The 19,841-nt window shown below is 35.4% G+C and overlaps 1 protein-coding gene across 5 annotated transcripts in view; it reads right to left on the bottom strand.

The window, feature by feature from the left end:
• USP34 (ubiquitin specific peptidase 34) overlaps nucleotides 1–19,841 on the bottom strand; it is a 260,898-nt gene that overhangs the window by 42,879 nt on the left and 198,178 nt on the right. For all 5 annotated transcript variants that reach the window (XM_032410902.1, XM_032410904.1, XM_032410903.1 and 2 more), the window contains 10 exons: nucleotides 16,732–16,797; nucleotides 13,992–14,138; nucleotides 13,853–13,909; nucleotides 13,680–13,757; nucleotides 13,187–13,281; nucleotides 9,901–10,073; nucleotides 6,744–6,897; nucleotides 5,589–5,667; nucleotides 3,432–3,485; nucleotides 3,222–3,317 (listed from right to left, as the gene is read on the bottom strand). In XM_032410902.1, the coding sequence (XP_032266793.1) occupies nucleotides 3,222–3,317; nucleotides 3,432–3,485; nucleotides 5,589–5,667; nucleotides 6,744–6,897; nucleotides 9,901–10,073; nucleotides 13,187–13,281; nucleotides 13,680–13,757; nucleotides 13,853–13,909; nucleotides 13,992–14,138; nucleotides 16,732–16,797 (999 nt within the window). The remainder of the gene's footprint in view (nucleotides 1–3,221; nucleotides 3,318–3,431; nucleotides 3,486–5,588; nucleotides 5,668–6,743; nucleotides 6,898–9,900; nucleotides 10,074–13,186; nucleotides 13,282–13,679; nucleotides 13,758–13,852; nucleotides 13,910–13,991; nucleotides 14,139–16,731; nucleotides 16,798–19,841) is intronic.

Raw genomic sequence — 19,841 nt, 5'->3', positions numbered from 1 at the left:
TTTCTTTTTTTTTTTTTTTTTTAAGATTTTATTTATTTATTTGAGAGAGGGTGAGAGAGAGCATGAGGGAGGGAGGGTCAGAGGAAGAAGCAGACTCCCCGATGAGTGGGGAGCCTGATGCGGGGCTTGATCCTGGGACTCCAGGATCATGACCTGAGCCGAAGGCAGATGCTAAACCGACTGAGGCACCCCTCCTTGTTTATTCTGTAACAATTATGAACAATGATTATTTCTTTTTTTTTTTTTTTAAGATTTTATTTATTTGACAGAGACAAGACACAGCAAGAGAAGGACATAAACAGGGGGAGTGGGAGAGGGAGAAGCAGGCTTCCCGCTGAGCAGGGAGCCCAATGCGGGGCTTGATCCCAGGACCCTGGGATCATGACCTGAGCCGAAGGCAGACGCTTAATGACTGAGCCACCCAGGAGCCCCAACAATGATTATTTCTAACATGAGCCTTATATAACTGCTCTGCTGACTTTAGTTTTTGTGTTCTTTTAGCTCTCTGTACCCTAAACATGCTCTAAGTTAGTATTCGTTCCATAAAATTATTTTTATCTGGAATGAATTTATGTTGATTATTGATATTACGGCCTGTGTTTATTCCTCCTAAAGATTTTCAACTAACTCTCCTTGCCTCCCAGCCCACTACTCCAGCCCAGTACCAGGTCTTACAACCATGTTTTAGGGTTCCTGCTCCACATTGGTACAGACCTAGTCACTCAACAGACTGCTTCAGAGTTCTTGGTCCTCTAGCATTTCTATGCACACTGCCTTCTACAAAGCTGTAGCCTCAAGAAGGGTTTGAGAGCCTTCACCCATCAGAGCTTTTTCATAGCAATGAAGCTCCATTCCAAGCTTCTTACTTCTAGCCATGAGCTCAGCTCCAGATCTGTGTCATAATTTTTATCCCCTTTACCTCTCAAGAACTCTCCACCACAATTGTCTGATTTTGGCCTAAAGCCTGGTATGGTAGTCCTGTGGTTCCCACCAGACTCATCGTTTTTATTTCTAATATTCACCTTGTTTTTTGACAATCCTTTTTATATTTTATCAATACAACATATGTGGAGCCATGTGGGTGTGTCTAAGTGTGAAATTACTGCACTACAGGTATTCTCTATATACCTCTTCAACTTCATTTTGGGCTACGTATCTTTGCACTTACTAATCACAGCCTCAGAGGTCATCTTTCAGCTTCTAAAACATGCCAATATGCTATGTCTTTACTAAAGGAAGTTGTACATAATACTCTCTTTGCCTGGAGTATTCTTCACATGATTAAGTCTTCACTAACTTTCATGTCTTAGTTTGAGTTTAATCTGAAGTATTTCCTAATCACTTTCCCCAGAAATTCCAATCAACTACCCTTTCTGAGCATTTTGTTTTATCCGCAACAGTCATTACAATTTATAATGTTTGTTTACTTAATAAATTTTATGGTTCTGGGATGCATGGGTGGCTCAGTGGGTTAAGCATGCAACTCTTGATTTCGGCTCGGGTCATAATCTTGTGGTCGGGAGATCAAGCCCTGAGTGGGGCATGCTCAGCGGGCAGTCTACTTGCGATTCTCTCTCCCTCTCCATCTGCCCCACCTCTATAAAATCAATCAATAAATAAAATCTTTAAAAATAATTTTATGGTTCTAAATTTCCTATTTACTCTTTGGGAAAGTCTGCTACTAGCTATATTTTAACTGTACAAATCTAAAGGACCAAATTCCAGTTTATACCTAAAATCTATGTTAATATTAAATAACAGTATTATCATACTTTAGTATTTTTAGTAAAATGTATATGCAAATTAATTTTTCAATTAATAAGCTAAAACAATGATAGGAAAAAAAACAGTTGGTTTAGGTCTGCAATCAAGAATATTCTAGGGACGCTTGGGTGGCTCAGTTGGTTAAGCATCTGCCTTCAGCTCAGGTCATGATCCCAGGGTCCTGGGATCGAGCCCCACATCAGGCTCCTTGCTCAGCAGGGAGCCTGCTTCTCCCTCTCCCTGCCGCTCCCCCTGCTTCTGCACTCTCTCTGACAAATAAATACCTTTTTTAAAACAAACAAAAAAGAATATTCTAATGTAGTACAATGTGTTTTTCTTGTTGTAGTAGAGCAAATATCCGGGATTCCCTTTTGTCACATATAAATCAGTGGTTCTGAAAGAATGGTTCAGAGACCTGTGGGGGATACCTATGACCATTTTAGGGTATATATAATATCAAAACCATTTCTTTAGTAATAGGATGAGGCTATTTGCCCGTTTTTACTCTCATTCTCTCCTGAGCAACAATGGAGGCTAAATAATGAATGAAATCACAACAGAGCAAATGCAAAAATTATGAGACTCCAGCTGTCATCTATTAAATCAGATATTAAAAAGATTTGCAAGCATATAAAATGGCCACTTTTCTCCTGACTGGTTTTGTTCTGAAAATTTTTTTCATAAAATGATATAAAAAATATTATATTAGCATGTCATGGGCTTAATTTTGTTATTTTTAAATAAATTAAAAATTTTTTAAAATTTTATCATATTTTATCAGTAACATTCTAGGGAGTCAAGATACCAGTTAAGAGTATTTTTTGGGGGACCAAAATCCACTCAGTTTTAAGACTCGATGACAACAGTGCAAATATCAATCAATTAGATAGTAAAAGCTGAACTATCTAGATGAAAGAGTAAATTTTTATCAGGTACACCTTTCTGAAGATTTACATTTTGGCTCAGTTTATAACACTGATACAACACACACTGAGTTGTGAATACATTTTATAGTTCTTAACACATTAAAGTAACATTATCACTTACTACGTCATGAAACAAAGAAAGCCTAATTACTATAAACAAGACACATTTTGAAATATTTAATACATATTTTAAATGCATTTCAAATACATGGTACATTTCTATGTAACATGAAGCAAAGAAGGAACATCCATCACCCAATCCAAGAACATTACCATACATACAAGTTACTTAATGAGCTTGCTACAATTCCATCAACCATGTTACTTATTTTTCTTTAATCTTACTAATAATTATTTTCTCACTTTACATGCACCTGTCCTATGTCAGTATTACCAAGACCATTTATAAGTAGTGTTAAGATCTACCCGGGATTATAAATCCTAATGTTGCTATAGCCTGCTCCAGTAGTCCTATTACTTGCATTAATACTTAACATGTTTTTAAATTGCTGAAGTTAAATTAACTTATACCTCTAGTAACTCTGACGAAACATCAAATTTGAATTCTTTGCCATTTTCTTCCTCTGGTTCCATGCGTTTGTAAAACAGCATATACGCACTGTGTGTCTTTAAGAGGCAAAGAAAAAAAGGTATATTTTCATTTTGACAAAGTATAACTATAAAATTAGGTAACATGGAAGAAAGAAAACAATGTAAATTATATATGAAAAAAATGATTACCTTTTCGAAGGAGAAATCCATAAATTTATCTGTAACAGAATCATAGGTCTTGGTCTGTTTAAAAAAATAAAAGTTTTCCTTCTTTAAAAAATATATTTATATTTATCTCAGTTGTATTTATACATAAAATATTTCATGAACAGCTAGTTTATTCTTTATAAAAAAAATCATTGACAGAAGTTCTTGGCTAAGAGTATAACTGACCCTTGAATAACACAGGTTTGAACTACACAGATTCACTTAAAGGCAGATTTTTTTCCCCAATAAATACAACAGCATACTGTAAATGTATTTTCCTTATGATTTTAAAAGATTTATTTATTTATTTTAGAGAGAGAGAGCGTGAGTGGGGTTGGAGAGGGAGAGGGACAGAATCTCAAGCACACTCCCCTATGAGCACAGAGCCCAATGACATGGGGCCTGATCTCACAACCCTGAGATCACGACCTGAGCCGAAATCAAGAGTCAGATGCCGAACCGACTGTGCCACCCAGGCGCCTCTCCTTTTGATCTTCTTAGTAACATTTTCTTTTTTCTAGTTTACTTTTTTTGTAAGAATACAGTATATAGTAAGTGTAACATACAAAATATGTATTGATTGAGTGTTCATGTTATCAGGCTTCTGATCAAGAGACAAAAGTTATACTTGGATTTCTGACTGTGTGGGGGCCTGGCATATTTAACTCCCACATTGTTCAACGGTCAACTGTAACTGAAAACAAAGATTCAAAATATTTTTAAAGATACTTTACCATAAAATATATAAAGCAAAATAAAACGTACTTGCAATTTAAGAACTACCTTTTAAGAGAAGAGCTTTGAAAACTTTACTTTTTGTTTGAGGAAATATCCCAGGAATAACATCTAGAGATGCAATAGGTTTATTATGGCATCAGTAACTTATTACTTCCTCCTTCTACCCATTTCTGAAGTGTTAGCAATTTGCCTACTTCTCCTTTTCTATTCAAAGTAGTACATAAGAGCACCAAAGAGCAGTAAGGAAGTCCTTCATTAAAATCCACAATGTGAACAGTGATTTCACTATAGACATGGCTATTAAAGTGAAAAATAACTTCATTTGGGCTTATCTGTGAAATGGAAATGACTAATGCTTTACTTATGAGAATCAAAACAGTATTATAAAACTGTTTTCAGAACATCAGTACTTGGATAAAATGCCTATGAAATACAATTATTATAATTATGTTATTATAGGGGTGCCTGGGTGGCTCAGTCATTAAACGTCTGCCTTCGGCTCAGGTCATGGTCCTGGGGTCCTAGGATCGAGCCCCGCATCAGGCTCCCTGCTCAGCGGGAAGCCTGCTCCTCCCTCCCCCACTCCCCCTGCTTGTGTTCCCTGTCTTGCTGTGTCTCTGTCAAATAAATAAAATTAAAAATAAAAAAAATTATGTTGTTATAATACTACTACTCCAACCTAATTGTCTTTTTTCATGTCTTAGGGCTAATTACGTAACAGGTTAAGATATTCTTTGTGTATCCTGTCAATAGTAATAACCAGGTTGCTCCTGTTGTTATAAAAAAGGCACTGAAAGAATAATTCTTTGAAGTTTAGCTCAAGCTAATTTCCTTGACAAAGATTTTTCGTATGAAGTCAATAAAGAGTAATTTCTTTTGGCTCAAATCTCAAAGCATTCAAGTGGACAACTTCTTCCATCATGTTTCATGGCAATGCAATTCAATTCCTATACTACTATTTAATTTTTCAATTTTAAGTCTTAACCTTCTTTATCAGTTGAAGGCACAAATTGTAATTTAAAAAGTATTTCCCAGGGGCACCTGTGTGGCTCAGTTGGTTAAGCGTCTGCCTTCAGCTCAGGTCATGATCCCAGGGTCCCCGGATTGAGCCCGGCATCAGGCTCCCTGCTCGGCGGGGAGTCTGCTTCTCCCTCTGCTGCTCTCATGCTCTCCCTCACTCTCTTTCCCTCTCAAATAAATAAATAAAATCTTAAAAAAAAGTATTTCCCAGTCTGGTATACATGCTGAATAGACTAGACTTCTAATAAATAACAACTGAATAAATTTTAGATTTAATCATAGCAATTAAAAGGGAGTTAAGTGGTTTTGCTACTGGATTTTATGATACTGCATAGCACCTGGAAAGTTATGGACCATTTATAACTTCTGAATAAAACTTACTGTCATCTCTCCACCAAAACATTCAGAGGCCAACTGAGCAGAATCAAAAGGTTTTACCTCAGCATCATTAAAAAGATACCTAAAACAGAGCACACAGTGTTTATACACATACTGAGTATTGCAGCTATTATAAAAATACATACTGAAAAAATTATAAAACTTTATCAAACTATTTTTAATATGAGGTAAATAAATTCTAAGTTCTTATTTTGATAACACTAACCTACTAGAAACTGGGAATATAATTTTACAAATTGTAACTGCCCTAAAATCTGATAAATCCATTTATAAACTAGGAGTAACAGAAGAATTCATAAAAACAAAGAAAAAGTTTGCATAAATATTACTTGTGCAGCTATTGGACAGAAAAGATTAAGAGATGGGAGAACTTCCAAAGATAAAGATGTCATTTCAAAAAATTTATGATAAAAAAAGATTCAAAATATATTTATGGAATTAATTTCAAATAGACAAACAAGGTTAAGATACCACTGACGTGTTGGCTTGAAGAGTTCAACAAAACTATTCTGCTAACTGCAGATCAATGTACATTTTGTTCAAAGAAATATCCCTAACACTTAGAACAATGCCTACCATAGATACATAGCCTCTATACATGAGACTCCACCTAACAACATATGAAGACCAAAAAAGAGCTATTAAGTATTGATTTAATGACTTCTATCCATTACCTTGATAAAAGATGATAAAAAAAATGCGCGGGTTGGAAGGGGAAAAGTAAGGTGGAGAGAGTGGAGCATGCAGGTAACTTCAAATTGCCTTATATAAGGACTTCGTAACCACCCTATAGGAGACACTCAGTAAACAGCTCTTGAATGAGTAAACAAAGATAGAAAAGATTTGGAAGGTGCAATATTGTCTATAAATCTAAAGTTGTGTGCAAAAGCTTGTGTGTTCTTTTTTCTTAGGAGAACATTCATCAAATTCTCAGAAGAAGGTTAAGAACAATCGATTCCTACTGTCTTATGAAAGTTGCTTTCATTTAAAAACTGTCTGCCCCTTTTCCTGATTTTATAGAGTTTTTAAAAAAATAAAATCAGAAAACATATCTGAAGCAAAAACAATCATAAGTTTATACTTTAAAAAAAGAAAAAAAAATTTTTTAATCCCAAGAATAAAATACTTAAAACTCACCATTTGTTGTTTTTATAAGCATGTGGATTGACTATATCTCTGATGAAGCTGTAATAGTGCCCACCATCTGCTGTTCCTGTGTGAACAGTCACTCCTATTAAGTCATACTCATAGCTTTCTGTGTCTTTTGAATGATCACTGACTTCCTTAAAACCTGAAATGATTTACATAAAATAATGGTAATAATGTTGAAAACTGCACATTAACATCTTTGAATCACTTTACCTCACTTTACATAATATATTTAATATACAGAAATAGGCACAGATACATTATATATTATAATAGGTACAAAACAACTCCATTTGCTAGTCATTCCCCATCCATAGTCTACAATTTTAAGGAACATTTATACAAATCATTTGGAAAAACAACCGTAAGTATGGACAACGTCAATATAATATATAAATATAAAATATGTTCTTTGTTTAATCTTATTCCTTTTGAAATAGATAGTACAGTATTTTTCATTCAAGCTAGGAGCAGGCAAACCCAAGATATGGAAAGGCATTAAGATACTCATGCCCTTTAATCTCAGGTTAAGAAAAAGGAGCACTTTAGTGGTAGCATGCTGGCAACTGTTTATTAGTTAATAGAAAACATTCTGTATTAGGAGACAGAAACAAAATAAACAGACATCCTTCCTGTCCCCAAAGATGTGAAAGGCATAAAAGATACTAAGGAAAAATTACAGAATGATCTAGTAAGTTTGAAGATTTATGACTTATGATCTGTATACCCAGCATCATATATAAAGGAAAAAGTATAATCAGAAACAAGTGAAAACAGATTAGGTTAACTTGAGTGCACAGTCTAAACTGGAAAGTGACAACTGAGGAGAGAAGGAAATGGCTAACAGTGTCTTAATAGTGACTGAGAAGTTTGGATGTGCTAGGATCTGACTCTGAATGCATCAGTTACGGCCTAAAAAAAATCTTTCATCTTGGCACAAATTTCTGCTACTTCTACACAAGGAAGCATCATGAAAAATACCAGAAAGCACAATAACTGGGCAGTCTTACTATAATTTTATAAATGGTTTGTAAAGAGTTCTAAAAAGTAAGGTGTATATATACACTGCCTACTTCTTAACTTTGCCTGTATTTTCAAAGTTATCTTCCACTGGCTCATTTGCTGCAACCTCTAAACATACTCAAATTCTAAGGGTAGGGATGCCTGGGTGGCTCAGTTGGGTAAGCGTGTGCCTTCGGTTCAAGTCACCATGATCCCAGGGTCCTGGGATCGAGTCCCGCATCAGCAGCCTGCTTCTCTCTCTGCCTGCTCTGCCTGCTCGTGCGCTGACAAATAAATAAATAAAATCTTTACAAAAAAAAAAAATTCTAAGGGTAGGGGCGCCTGGGTGGCTCAGTCGGTTAAGCATCTGCCTTTGACTCAGGTCCTGGGATCGAGCCCCGCATCAAGCTCCCTGCTCAGCAGGGAGTCTGCTTTTCCCTCTCCCTCTGCTGCTCCCCCCTGGTTGTGTTCTCTCACTCTGTCAAACAAATAAATAAAATCTTTAAAAAAAAAAAAAATCCTGAGGGTAAAAATACCCCCCTTAACTCTATTCCTCTATAGCAAGTCACCATCTTCTCTCCTCTTTTCAAAGAAAGAGTACGTTCTTCTCTTAAAAGAATAGCGCACGCTCACTGTTTACACTTCTCAACTCCCATTTAGTGAAACATTTACTGGATGCTCATTAAGTGCCAGGCAATGGAATATAAAGATTAAAATGCAGTTCTCTTTCCCAAATCTTAAAATATAGCGGCTTATTCAAACCTTAAAAATTTTAATCATGAGAACTTATTATATAAAGAAAACATTGCCAGAACCCTATTATGTAAAACAGAACTTCTCTAACTAAAGAACAGAAAGGCAAGAGCTAGACCTGTTCTGCTTTTTTTGCTCACCTGTTTCCATTCCTCACCTCTGTGGTCTTTGAGGCACATATACATAAGTTTGAAAAGCACTGGTCTTATGGAAGTAATAAGAATTTGGAGGTAATTGGATATGAACCAAGTATCATCTTTAAATCACTACAATCTGCCTTTCTACTACTGCAATACCCAAATGAAACTGCTCTGATAAAGATAACCAAAGACATTCTACATGCTGTTTTCAGTCATGTTCTTTCTGAAACAATTCCTTTTCTTTAGCATTCAATACTTCTGACCAAATTCCCTTTTTCTTGAGATCTTCTTGAAATACTGACCCACTATTCAGCTATGATCAAGCCACAAACCTGAGTCATTCTTGACTTTTCTTCCTCCCTCTAGTAGTAGACTAAAAAGTCAACTTCAAAGGGACAAAGACCTTGTTCTTTGTTGCCACTCTATTCCCACTACTATGAGAATAGTATATTATATATAGATATTCAGTAACTTCGTTGGATTCATTTATACATACAATCATCAAATCCTATTAACCCTCCACACACCTCTCTCCAAATCTACTGGTATGCTTGCTCATTAAACTACCATCTTCTCTGTGGTTTATCAGAATGGCCCCCCCACATCCCTTTCATCATCCTCTAATCCATTTCTATTGCTATAGTCAGAATAACCTTTCCCAGATCCCACCTGGTTATTTCAGTTCCCTGCTTAAAATCTTCCAAAGGTTTCACATCAAACAAAGATTACAATTATTAACATGGCTTACAAACAAAATGATGTGGCCATTGCCTTTTGCCCATCTCATCAACTCCACCCCCACCTCCTACCCATCTAAAGACATTAGCCATTCCTCTCAATCTATTCCTTATTCAAACTCTGCTTCAATGTTACCTTCATGAAAGCAGTCCCTGATACCCCTAGATTTGAGATACACTCACCATCCTATCTGATGACACATCCTGTTTATAATTTCTTGCTCAATAAGACTTGCCTACTAGACTTAAGTTCTATGAGATAAGGAACCATGTGTATCTTGTTCACTGCCATGTACTAATGCCTAGCAGAGTGCCTAGAACATAGTTCTAATAAACACCAAATATCTATTGACGAACTGACTGAACGTGCCATACTGTATTTAAATACAATCCCCTTTCCAAAATTCAATTTCATTTTATTAAATGTGAAGTTGGTTACAACTTTATAGTTATGGCTGTCTTGTTATGGAGACTTACAATAAACATAGGCAAGAGAAAGAGATCAAAAATTACCTTCTTTCCTATCACTCTTTCCCATTAGAAAATCTTCTGTATAGGGCGTCATATCCAAACGTAATGGGAAGGAAAAGTGTGTGTTCACTTTCTCTTTCATCATTGTTACCATATTAAATGTATACCTCATAGTATTAAAACTCAGAATGCGAGGCAATTTCTTAAAACATGCCCTGAAAGACAGAAAAAAAAGGAAAAAAAAAAAAGGAAAAAGAAAACTTAAAAATCTCTTCCAAAAGTACTTTAGCTGGTAACATATTTACACTATATGTATTTCAGGATTCAACTCAGTAAATAATAAACAGTATTTTAAATCATGCTCTTATTAAATATATCTATACCTATATTCCCCTCTTACATGCTTTTTTCCATTCTAAAAGGGTTTTACTGTGCCTAAGTAAGAAAAATAAAAAATTAAGCACACTGTGGTAAATTCCATGAAAAAGATATGCAAAAGTGCTATGGAAGCATAAAAAGGTGTCGCACCAAACTTCAAAGGAGTTATGTCTTCGGTTCAGAATTTTCTTTTCCATTTTAAATAACAGGAATTGAACTATTTATTTTTATAAATTAGAACTGCCAAGTTTAGCTGTATCACTTACTAGATGTATGACCCTCAACAAGTTACTTAACCTCTCTGAGCTTAATTCCTAATTTGGAAATTTCTAAAATGGAGATTAAAGTGCCTACTCCCTCCTACTTTTAGAATGCTGCCTGGCAAATAGCATTCAATAAATGTTGCTTGATATTACAATAGCAGCAGCAGCAGCAAATTACCTAAGTATTATGGCTTAACAAATATTGCTAGTTCAAATTAAAACAAACCAAAATTTCAGTTTAAACAAAAAATATATAAAAGCTTGGATTCATGAAAAATAGCGTTTTGGGGAATAATTCTTCATTGAACGTAAGATTCTAAAGAGATTCTGTTTAAATCAAGAGCTCAGTTTAAGAAAAAAATAGGAATTTAAGGAGACAAGGAAGGTGGGGGAAAGATTTCATAAACAGGAAGTAAGTCTAAAAATCCATCATTACTGATTATTTGGGAGATTGGCAAAAGATGAGGTTATGGAAATATAAAGGAGTCAAATGATGAAGGGCTTCTGTGCAATGTCAGAGTATGAACTGCATCCTGAGAGCTAAGAGTCACTAAAGGACCTGTGGTGGACCTTGGAACCATGCAAGATTCAGAGAATAAATGACATAATGGAACTAAAGAGATGAGAGTTATGTTATAGACTTACTGAATCTATGAGACACACAAGTCACAGCTGGGAGAACACAGCACAACATTCTGAATTAGGTAAGATGAATTAAGAATCATAAGCATGTCAATAGAGATTGAGATTATGGTGGTAGACAAAATTATTCAGGAAAGAATGAATAAACTGAGAAAAACAGAGGTCTGAAGATAGAGCAAAAGATGATCCTTAGCCCATTTCTGCTGACCACTTACTATGTTATCATAGACATTCAAAAGTATGGCAAGAGTATAAAAGGACTGAGTGACACTGCCTAAAAGAGCAGACAGTATTTCAGAAAAACAGCAAAATCGTATTAGCCAAAAGAAGGGAATGTTTCAAGAAGCAGGAAGTTATCAAGAATGACAAATATTTTCAGTAAGCTTATTTATTCCAACTAAAAAGATTCTCAAAAGAAAATGTCTCAGTCTATCAACTATCTTTTATTGATTCCTCATTATACCCCTCCATATTAACAAACTTTTGACTGACTCCATTCTGTGTAAGTCTTAACTCATACCCTAACCCAATTCTCATTAGATGGGCCTGTCTTCTCCCTGTAACTGCCTGCACAGCTATGATTTCATTTAAGTATGTCTACCTTACTTTTCTCTCTTGCAACCAACTTGACATCTGGAGACTGAGAAAAAGAGTACCAATCCTATCAGTGTAGATTTCCCTGGAAAAATCTTCTTTATTAAGCAATTTTAAGAGATGGCTTTTCATTCTCTGCCTTCCAACATGGTCAGATCTATCTAGAAAAGTCCTGTTTGATCCCCAAGCCCTTTCTAGATTCCATTTTCCTTGTTGTTTATTTATTGCCAAACTTTTAAAATTAATGATCTATACTTGATGCCATGTACCCTGACAGCCCTGCTTCTATCGCTACAACCCAAAAAAACATACCACTAAACTATCTTTCTACAAAACCCAATGCTTTTACTCGGCTGTAATTTCCCCCCTTTCCTGTGGACTATGTCAATTGAATACCTTCTTCGGGAGATTCTCTTCCCCAGTTTCTAGGTTACCATCCTATCATGAATTTCTTTCTTTCCTAGCTTCAATTCTGACTTTTTTCCACTGCATTTTTAGGTTGGCTTAGTCAGTCCTTTACGACAGTTATGTTCTTTCTCAGATGTCCAAATGGTGCCAACCAATTATGGCAAATAATCCCAAAATCTAGATATTAATCATTTCATGTCATTGTACACCAATCATATTTTCTATTACTGGTCAATGCAAATCCTCTACTTGAGGCAGACTAGCCTAGTCCCAGGCTTCTTGCACTACAAGGTCATTTCTATTTCTCTGCCTTTGTTCCAAATAACTAACAGCATATGATGCTGTCTCAATCCAATTTCTACTTGTCATTCAATGTTCACCTGGAGAATTGAAACCTCTTTACCCAATTACTCTGTCCCAAATGGGCCAACTTATGGTTGGCTCTTAAGAAAAAAAAAAATCTCTCACTTCAGAGAATCAGAGGAGGATCTCTTCAGTTCATGAGGAGACTCTTCATCATGATTCACTGATATACAGCAAAGGGCTAAAGCAATCAGACCTTGGTAAATATTTAATTGAAAGGACACAAAAAATTTGGAAAAATTTAAGGGTGCTTCAAAGTACAATAATTGAATGACTGAATATTCAACTGAATAACTGAATGAAAAGTTGCTTATAAGAATAAGCTCAGGGGCACCTGGGTGGTTCAGTTAGTAAAGCATCTGACTCTTGATTTCGGCTCAGGTCACGATCTCACGGCTGTGGGCTGGAGCCCCACATCAGGCTCTGCCCTCAGTGTGGAGTCTGCTTGAGATTCTCTCTCTCTCTCCCTCTACCTTTGTCCCTCCCCCTGCTTGCACTCTCTCTCTCTCAAAATTAAAAACTTTTAAAAAAAAAAAAAAAAAAAAAGATAAACTCCAAGCAGCCTACCTTAACCTTAATCACATAATTTTCATAAAAGTTTAACATGAATTTACCATTTGTGTTTTACTTCCACTTGATGATGTATCAAAATGATAAACATTACATTTCAAAAAGCGTACCTTTTTTCAGCTCGTACTTTCTTCCCGCAATGAGAACAAGTATACATGTTGTCACCTTCTAAAGTGTCTTTAATAGTAACTTCATCAAGAGATTCCTGCGTATTAAATCAGATTTTAAAGTCCCATATTATTGTTTACAGTATGCAAAATTACAAAACGTAGTACTTATCATTTGGGCAGAATGCACAGAGGAAAACAAACTTTTTATAAAAAAATTCTAAATTTTAGCAAAAAAAATTTTTCCCTCAAATTGACAAGATGCTCCATGAATCTTACTAATTTTTCAAAAGTAGAAGTATTTCAACTTTGGGGGAAAAAAATCAGCTTTGTGGTCTACCTTTAATTCTTATTTGATCTGCACAGCAAGAAGAAAATAAATAAAACATGGAAGTTAATTTTTCACCAAGATGACAAACACAAACCTGCTGTATGCAAATTTGTTTGATTAAAATAAAAGCAGAAAAGGTCTAACAATATATTAAATGTTACTCACATAAATGTTCTTCATATCAGCCACTTGGCACCTCACAGTATAAAACTCTTCAGCAGTCTGACTAACATGTTCACAATCCTGGGAAATCAACAGTCAAATATTAGTAATTTATTTTAATAAGTTAAAATAGACATTAAGATTTCAAAAAAGTAAAGAACAGGTGCAATACTTACCAAGGACACAACATTGTTTGTAATTACACCTCCAAACAAGCTTTTGACGGTATTTTTCTTTAAAAACAACAAAAGTGAGTAATTAAAATTGGGCAAATCTGTACAGATTTCAAAGAAACAGCAGTATTCTGGTACTAACCAGTTCTGGAGACATTTCTTCAATTTTAGTAATGAGATCAGTAAAAAATTCTGTCATATCTTTCTGCTCCCCAGTATTCAGAGGCTGCTTATCCATGGTGTATGTTTTACAAAAGGGTCTAGGATTATATGCTTTGCATTCACTCTCCTGCAAAGGAAAAGGGAGAGGGATGGATCATGGAACAATCAAATCCTACATTTCAAAAAAAGAACATTATCACAAGGTTCTTGAATAAATAACAAAACAACAAAACGGAGTAAATCTACAATAGAACTGCTTTCTTCTGTTTCATTTTTGTTTGATTTTCATGGCATTTTCAGGTTTTTTTTATTAAATTCAATTAATTAACATATAATGTATTATTTGTTTCAGGGGTACAGGTCTGTGATTCATCAGTCTTACATAATACTCAGTGCTCATTACAACATACACCCTACCCCCCTCCACCACCTCCAGCAACCCTGTTTGTTTCCTGAGATTAAGAGTCTCTTATGATTTATCTCCCTCTCTGGTTTCGTCTTGTTTCATTTTTTTCCTCTTCCCCTATGATCCTCTGCCTTGTTTCTTAAATTCCACATATCAGTGAGATCATATAGTAATTCTCTTTCTCTGATTGACTTATTTCGCTTAGCAAAATACCCTCTAGTTCCAACCACGCTTTTCAATTTAATAGTCCTGGTGCCTGGAGATGCTTAAATTACCGTTATGAAATTTGTATTTTTTTTTTTTTTAAGATTTATTTATTTGACAGAGAGAGAGACAGCGAGAGAGGAACACAAGCAGGGGGAGTGGGAGAGGGAGAAGCAGGCTTCCCACGGAGCAGGGAGCTCAACACGGGGCTCCATCCCAGGACCCTGGGATCATGACCTGAGCCGAAGGCAGACACTTAACGACTGAGCCACCCGGGCGCCCCTGAAATTTGTATTTTTTTAAGTCTAATAATTTCTAGGAAGGAATTTGGGACTCAAAGGATGCAGATGTGTACTATGAAACATAAAACAGAAAAATTTTGCAGGCTAAATAAGATTTCCTACAGACTGAACTTAAGAGTTTTTTGTTTTTAAAATTTTTTATTTATTCATTTGAGAGAATGCACAAGTGAGAGAGCACGAGCAGGCAGGGAGGATCAGAGGGAGAGGGTGAAGCAGACTCCCCACTGAGCAGGGTGCCTGACATGGGATTTGATACCAGGACCCGAGGATCATGATCTGAGCCGAAGGCAGATGCTTAGCCAACTGAGCGACCCAGGCACCTGAGAGCTTTAGTAGTTCTTAAAAGAGTAGTTCAAGGGCACCTGGGTGGCTCAGTCAGTTAAGCATCTGCCTTCGGCTCAGGTCATGATCCCAGAGTCCTGGGACCGAGTCCCACATCAGGCTACCTGCTCAGTGAGGAGTCTGCTTCTCCTTCTGCCCCTCCCTCCCCACCCCCAACTCGTGCTCGCATGCACTCTCTCAAAAATAAATAAAATCTTTAAGAAAAAAAAAGTAGTTTAAAATACTTTTCTGTTTTGTCAGTTCAGATGGCATGCTCCAACTCTGTTAAAGGTATATTAAAAGGGGCATCAGGGTGCCTGGGTGGCTCATTCAGTTGAGCATCCAACTCTTGATTTCAGTTCAGGTCATGATCTCAGGGTTTTGAGATCGAGCCCCGATCAGGCTCCACAGAGCCTGCTTAAGATTCTTTCTTTCCCCCTCCCCCTCCAAAAAAAAATTGCAATCCAAGAATGACTACTAAATCTTTTAATTTTGATAAAAATTTCATTTATTGACTCCTTAAGTGTCAGAAGCTGAAAAATACAGGAATAAACATGATATAATCTCTGTCCTCAGGATTCTAACAGGTGAGATGAGTAACTCACTACAAGTGGTAGGTATGAGACAGAGTTGTGGAATCTACAGTTTTCTCAGAGGAGATGAAAATAAATTGCTTCGGGAAAGATGACAATAAGAAGAAAAGGGAGAAAAAAAAGTGCTACGGAAAGAGTGTTGCAGGCAGAAGCAGCAGCATGAACAGCTGCACAAGTGATGAAGCAACAGGGTGATGGGCTTCCAAGGGCGGACACTTGCTACAGGATTCAGCTGGATAGAGGGAAGGGTAAGAGAGGATGCTGAAGGGGTGCCTGGCTGGCTCAGTCAGTATAGCATATAACTCTTGATCTCAGGGCTGTGGGTTCGAGCCCCACATTAGGTGTGGAGAATACTTAAAAAAAAAAAAAAAAAAAGGTAAAATCTTAAAAAAAGAGAGAGAAGAGAGAGAGAAAGGAGGTTAAAAGAAAGGGGCAAAATCAGAAGACATGTGCTGATGAACCTGGATACTATTCTGTTCATAATAAAAAACCACCGAAGAGTTTTAAGCAGAGGAATAATATTGTAAGATTTGCTAATTTTTTAAGATTTGCTAATTTTTTAAGTTCTGGGGGGGGAATTAAAAGGGACAAAGAGAAATCAATCAGAAAATTCTGGGGGGGAGGGGGGGGGGGTGGGGTGACCCTGTGGTGGGAAAAGGACCAGATGGATACAAAGGATTCATTAAAGGACAAATTAACAGTCGTCATGCAGATGAGTGACATGCAACTGTTTAAAAGTCACTTTGACAAAGAACACCAATAACTGACAAATTCAATTTGAAAAATAAGAGTATATAGTCAGGACAAATCCAATACAAATGAACTTCATTTAATGTTTTCAACTTACATAGGTTATATCTAAACTAGTTTTCCATATATGGTTCTCAAACATACCATTAAATATGTAAACATTTTTTGAAGCTCCAAAAGAGTGGTCTTGTGCTTCATATCTTCTGAATACTGGAAATCAAGAGAAAAATGTTCCATTAAAACATACTGATGGTAGCAAATTAGACAGTCTAGCAAAGAAAGTATTACAATGTGCTATTACTGTATCTGTTTTCATTCTTTTAGCTCTATGTAAGAAAAAGTCTATTCTTTATTTAGCAATTTAGCATTTAAAAAATTATTTTATTCATTATATAAATGTAGCCATCGCTATTATGTAAGAAAACTGAATAAAGAGATCTTTAAAAAAAAAAAAAATTGCTTTCCAGATCAACACTCATTTGGTACAATGCTGTTTTCACAAGTTGGTAACTGTGCAGGAACAGAAAACATCATAGGTGTGCAACAAAGCTGTTTTCTACAAATAAATCCATACGTTTAAAAAAATGTATTATAACAATAAATGACATCTCTCCATCATCTAGTCATATCTTTTTTTTTTTTCCTAGAACAGTATATCCTTAATATTGCAGAAAAATTACTGGCCAACAAGCTTGAAAGCCTTCTATGTATTCAAATATCATTAACTGAAATTCAGGTATCTGGCTAGACTCACTCACTAGAGACTTAATCCTGAACAACAGCCTTATAGACACTTATTAGATATACTCTAGCTCATCCAAATATTAAAAAAAAAAAAAAACTATGAAATATTATCCTCACTACAAACTACTTGTCAAAATCTTGAAGAAGCTCTGATAGTCTTGTGGAATAATAAGCCTTCTATATGCCAGAAGTATACACTAGTTATTTGTGTCAATTTTGTGGGGAGTGTTCAGTAATGTGGTTCTGCTATTTAGGAGCTTATAATCAAACTGAGGACATAAAGACACTGAAAAGGAATCTATTCAACATATAGTTACTGCAAAATTGTATAATATTAAGTACAGTAGGAACTGAATAAAAGGAATCAACAAAATTGACAAAACAATTACAGTAATATAACTGACATATGGGAGGCTTAATACTCCATGAGATTAGAGTAGAAGTCACAAAAAACAACATTTTCTCATATGTAACAGAACGGTGATGATACATGATACATGCAAACGATATATAATACAGCAATGGTCAGGAATAAAGACTTGGATTTAAAATTTTCATTGCTGGAGAATTAAGTATTAGTTGGCTGAAGAACGGAAGTGACTGGAGTCTTCTAAATTAAGAAAAAAGCAAGAATGTTTTACTTAATGTAGAAGTTCTAAATATAAACCTTACATATGTATTTACTACTTAACGGAATATATATGTGCACCCATTAGGATGGCTATTGTCAAAAAACAGAAAACAAGTGCCAGGAGGGGTGTGAATAAATTGGCATGTTTGTGCATTGCTGATAGGAAGGTAAAATGGCACAGCCACTACAGAACACCAGCACAGTGATACCTCAAAAAGTTAAACACAGAATTCCCATATGATCTAGCAATTCCGCTTCTGGGTATATACGTAAAAGAAGTGAAAACAGGGATTCAAATGGATATTTGAACACTCATGTTCATGGAAACATTATTTATAATAGCCAAAAGATATAAGCAACCCAGAAATGTCCACTGACAGATGAATGGATAAACAAAATGTGGTACAGACACACAATGGACTATTATTCAGCCTTAAAAAAGAAAGGAAACTCTGAACATGCTACAACATGGATGAACCTTGGAGACACTATGCTAAGAATGTAGGATTCCACTTAAGTGAGGTACCTAGAATAGTCAAATTCATAGAGATAAGTAGTAGAATAGTAGTTGCATGAGGTTTGGGGGAATGGAGAATGGGAAGTATTTAATGGGTACAGAGTTTTAGTTGGGGGAAGTGAAAAAATTTTTGAGATTGATGGTGGTAATGCGATATCAATGTACTAACTACCACAGAACTGTACACTTGTATTTAGTTGGGTATATTTTACTACAATTAAAATACATGTAGATTTCTTTACTCTTACTGTGAACATCAGAAAAGGAAATAAAAATAACTAATGCATTCACGTAAATAAGTGCACATTTGACTAGAGTACTTTCCAAAGTCATGTCAAATTCTATTCTGTTAAGAATTTTTTATGTAGAAACATGTCTAAATTTAGTTTTTAACCAAAAACACCATTTATGAGACCTACTCCCAATTAACATATCTGATTGTTCTTTCTGGTGCTACATTTTAATTCCTGAAAGTGCTAATGGCTAAACGGTGATCATTAATATTTAGAAGGAGAAATCACGAAGTATGGCCATGTTAACAGTCAGGAAAAAAAAAAAAAATCACTGAAATTATGCCTCTTCGCTCATCACTGGTTCTATAAAAATTAAGCAGATAGGGCCACAAATTTAGTCACAAAAATTTCCGTACACAAAATCAATCAGTTATTCAACTATTTCTACAGATCATCAGTCTCAGAAGATAAACTTAAAAGCATTAATATAACTAACATTAAAAAAAAAAAACCCACTTGACTGTACTATAACTCGGAAACTTTGAAGCCTAAAAACATCTTAAGGATTCACTGAAAGTACATAAAGAATTGCAATACTTTTTTAGGGGGGTAAAGTCAGGACATCAAGATGACATGATGGAGGAAAACAAAAACCCAAGTACAAGCATGAAGTAAGTTTGCCAAGAAATTATAAAAGCAGTGCAAAAGGCAAACTAAACAACAGTCCATGGTTAAAAAGAGTGAAAACTAGAAATAAGAAGAAGAATAACATAAAGCAGACCTTACCCAAATAAATTAGGCCCACAGTCAAATTTACTTTGGGATAAAAATAAAACAAGTTAAGTGATTCTGGTACATTCCTCTACTTTGTTTTAGGCTTTGCTTATTTTTATGTAAAGAAAATTTGTATTTATTTTTACTGAAAATACCATGTTCATTGTATACACTGAATGTATATATTCCACAACTGTGTTTTCCTTTGAGAAATAAAGAAATTATACTAGTATGTTAGGAGTAACCTACGAAATGTAAAAATAATTAAGTTTACATGAGCTAGCTATGTAATCAAATACAGTCATTTTTTAATTCATAAATTACTTTCTCAATGTTTTACTAAATTGAAATAATC

The sequence above is a fragment of the Phoca vitulina genome, unplaced genomic scaffold (assembly GCF_004348235.1).
Source record: "Phoca vitulina isolate PV1807 unplaced genomic scaffold, GSC_HSeal_1.0 scaffold12, whole genome shotgun sequence".
Taxonomy (NCBI): domain Eukaryota; kingdom Metazoa; phylum Chordata; class Mammalia; order Carnivora; family Phocidae; genus Phoca; species Phoca vitulina.
The sequence above is the reverse complement of the archived record's forward strand: the minus strand, read 5'-3'. Positions and strand labels throughout refer to the sequence as shown.